At 55.2% G+C, this 3,481-nt stretch overlaps 1 protein-coding gene across 1 annotated transcript; it reads right to left on the bottom strand.

The window, feature by feature from the left end:
* Window positions 1-1,102: 1,102 nt before the first annotated feature.
* LOC138732672 (olfactory receptor 14J1-like) lies at window positions 1,103-2,440 on the bottom strand. Its single transcript, XM_069879316.1, has 2 exons — window positions 2,392-2,440; window positions 1,103-1,644 (listed from the first exon to the last, which is right to left on the bottom strand). Exons 1-2 carry the CDS (start codon window positions 2,438-2,440, stop codon window positions 1,103-1,105), a joined length of 591 nt encoding a protein of 196 aa, XP_069735417.1.
* Between the last annotated feature and the right edge of the window lie 1,041 nt (window positions 2,441-3,481).

Genomic DNA, 3,481 nt, shown 5'->3' with positions numbered 1-3,481 from the left:
AAGGGATCCAGGACACACCCCACTCCCCCCCACCCTGCACTGGATTCAGAACCTCCTCAAAAGGACCCAAGACCCCACAACCCACCCACCCCCCCCAGTTGGAAGGAGAACCCCTCCTAAAACACCTAATGGGACCCAAAACATCCCCCTCAAAAGGGATCCATGAAACTCCAAGCCCCCAAAAGGGAACCAGGAGTCCCCCAAAAGGGAATCAGGAGTCTCCCAAAAGGACCCAAGGCTCCCCCAACCCCCACCCAAATTTACCCAGAACCTCCCCAATCCCTGCAAATGGGTCCCAGGAGCCTCAACCTCCAAAAGGGACCCAGGACCCACCAAACCTCCCAAAAGGGACACAGAAACCACCCTACATGTCCCCAAATGGAACCCAGGACCCCCCAAAACCCCACAAAAGGGATCCAAGACACCCCTTCCCCAAACTCCCAAAGCGATCTGGGACCATCTGAATCCCCCCAAAAGAAACCCACAGCTCCCCAAAAGGGATTCAAGACCCTCACAAACCCTGAAAAAGGATCCAAAACCCCCAGAAGTCTCCAAATGGGACCCAGGACCCACCAAAACTGCCCAAAAGGGACACAGGACCCCCCTAAATCCCCCAAATGGCACCCAGGACCCACCAAACCCACAAATGGGACCCGGGATCCCCCCAGATCCCCTAAAGGGATCCACTACTTTCCCCCAACCCCCCGAAAGGGGTCTGGAACCCTCTGAATTCTCTCAAGAGAGACTCAAAGGCCCCCAAGAGGGACTCAGGAGCCCCCCAAATCCCCCCAGAAGGAACCCACACCCCTCCAAAATCCCCCCAAATGGGATCCAGGGCCGCCCCCACAAACCCCCAAAAGGGACCCAGGACCCCACAAAACCCCCACAAAGCTGGGGAAGGAGAGAGAAAGCTGGGGGAAGAGAGAAGGATGTTGTGGGGTACCACGTCAAAGGCTTTACAGAAGTCCAGGTCGACCACATCCTTTAGTTTAAATTAGTGCAATAATCACATTTTTGAACACCCAACCATGAAGCAAACCATCCGCAATGGTGACATGGTGCAAACCACTGGCAATGTGACCAAACTCAGAGCACTCAGGCTTTACTGAACTTCCCAGAGGTAGGAGTGTGAGCAGGAGAGCTTGAGAATCTGCGGGATTTCACAGAAGAACTGCTCCACAGCATTGCCCTGGCACAGGGGCAGGGAAAATGTATTGGCCGTGTGCAGCAGAGCAGTGAGAAACCCAGTGCCCCAGGCAGCTGCTGCCATGTGGACACAAGCTCTGCTGCCCAGGAGGGTCCCGTAGTGCAGGGGTTTGCAGATGGCAACGCAGCAGTCGTAGGACATGTCCGTGAGAAGATAATATTCTGCACTCAACAAGAACAACACAAAGAAGACCTGGGCAACACATCCTGAGTAGGAGATGGCCCTGGTGTCCCAGAGGGAGTTGGCTATGGATTTAGGGACAGTGGTGCAGAGGGAACCAATATCGGGGAGGGCGAGGTTGAGGAGGAAGAAGTACATGGGGGTGTGGAGGTGGTGGTCGCAGGCGATGGTGGTGATGATGAGGCCGTTGCTCAGGAGGACAGCCAGGTAGATGCCCAGGAAGAGCCAGAAGTGCAGGAGCTGCAGCTCCCGTGTGTCTGCGAATGCCAGGAGGAGGAACTGGGTGATGGAGCTGCTGTTGGACATCTGCTGCCTCTGGATCAAAGCCAAAATAGTGTGAGAAGTTACAGGAGACTTCTTTGAGTAAAATCAAAGCCAGTTCTCACACTGCACAGTTGCCACTGCTTTTCCATTTCCAGTTGCAGCCCTTCCGCCAGCTCCATGCCTGGAGCCCTGCTCGGTGCCGGCTGAATGTGCCGGGAGGAGCAGGGCCTCTGCCCGCTGGCTGCGAGGGGTCAGCCCTGCTCTGCAGCTGGGGGTCATGGGGACGCTGGGCACAGGGGACACTGCTGGGGTTCAGCTTTGTCCTGTGGAACTGCTCCTGGTGCAAAAGGGCTTGTCAGCATCTGCACCTCCAGGGATGAGGAACTGAGAGGGTAGAAGGAAGGCAGAGAGGTTTGGGCCTTTACCACTCTTGCTCCCACCCCGGACAGTGTTCTTGGATGTCAGAAACCCTCAGCATCCCTGCTGCACTCAGGGAGAGCATTACCTGTGGCTTAGTGCAGAGGGAGGGGTGCTGCCCTCTACTTTGCTCTTGTCCCCAGCAGCTCTGGGCTTGCACCTTTCTGAGATGGAGGGGGATCACTCTCCCTTGTTACCTTCAAAAGCCACCTCACCCTTCTGAGCACAGAGGGATCCACCTCACACCACTCAATGTCTCACCCTTCTGTAAGGTCTCAGCACCCCACTGTCAGCCCAGGACACACACGGCTCATTTCACAAACCCAGAAGCATTCCCTTGGCTGTAGCATCTCTGTATTTCTCCACGGTCATCCAGGTAGCACCAAGTTGTGATAGCAGAGATTTATATCCATGAGGGAAGCTCACAGCTAGGAAAGAACCCTCATGGAACAATCCGAGTATCCTAATGGTGGTGGTTCAGTAAGCAAGAGTCAGCTCTTTCCTCAGGGAACGACTCAGACTGCTCTGCCCACAGCCCCATGGGTGAGACGAAAGCTTGGACACTGCATTCCCACGGACACACCTGCATGGGAGGAATCAGAAGTTCAGTGCCACACTTGACTGCTGAAACTCCCAACCCCAGAGAGCCTGGCAGCAAGAACAGGAGATCAACAGCAAGAACACAGACAAACAGAGAAGCCAGCAAAGAAGCTGGTCCAGCTGAGAGAGGCCACAGCAGAGGCAGCCGGGCACTCAGGACAGCATTACCCTAACCCAGCTCTGCTCACTCCCTCCCAAAAATAAACATTGCTGCACTGGTACTCTCAGCCCCTGTGCTCTGGAGAGGAAAATGGACCCGTGATTAGAGAGCTGCACCACGGCTGTGCTGAAACTCTGGCTGCAGTGGAGGGGGTTCAGTCTTGGAGCCCAAGCTGAGGGCAGAGACTTTGTGGGGTGGGAGAGGAGGCAAGGGGGCTTGCTCAGAGGGAGGGTCTGTGTTGGATGCAGTCGTGTAGGGGTTTCTGTATTTGCCCTTCCACAACATCTCTCTTTTATGTTTCCTCACATTCTCCGATCTTATCCCTTCTGCCCGGGGATTTTCCTCACTGGAGATGTTTCCCTGGCCCATCTCTTCTCCCTGTCAATGCTCACAGACCTCATCTGACCCTCTCTGCATCCCCCTGGCCCTACACAAACCTGCCTGATTGGCGGGTGAAGCTGGGCACAGGGTCTTGTTTATAAGCAGGAAAGGATGGGGCAGAATGAGCCTGATGGGTCCAGCAGAGGTAATGCTGGTGCTCTCCATGGGCAGAGAAGCAGTTGGAGACACTTTAAGAGGCTCCAATCAGACCTACTGGCCACTCAAGGATAGAGGTCTGGAGGCTCAGTGATTTCTTCAAGCATGAGAGCCTC

Source organism: Phaenicophaeus curvirostris, chromosome 35 (assembly GCF_032191515.1).
Source record: "Phaenicophaeus curvirostris isolate KB17595 chromosome 35, BPBGC_Pcur_1.0, whole genome shotgun sequence".
In the NCBI taxonomy this organism is placed as follows: Eukaryota; Metazoa; Chordata; class Aves; order Cuculiformes; family Cuculidae; genus Phaenicophaeus; species Phaenicophaeus curvirostris.
This window is presented reverse-complemented; position numbering and strand designations above follow the sequence as displayed.

Excerpts from the sequence above, each read along its gene's own strand:
- LOC138732672 (XM_069879316.1), bottom strand. The coding sequence starts at position 2,440 with ATGACCGTGGAGAAATACAGAGATGCTACAGCCAAGGGAATGCTTCTG. Across the intron at positions 1,645-2,391 it reads AGCCAAGGGAATGCTTCTGG|ACACACGGGAGCTGCAGCTC; the intron begins GTTTGTGAAATG and ends TGGCATTCGCAG.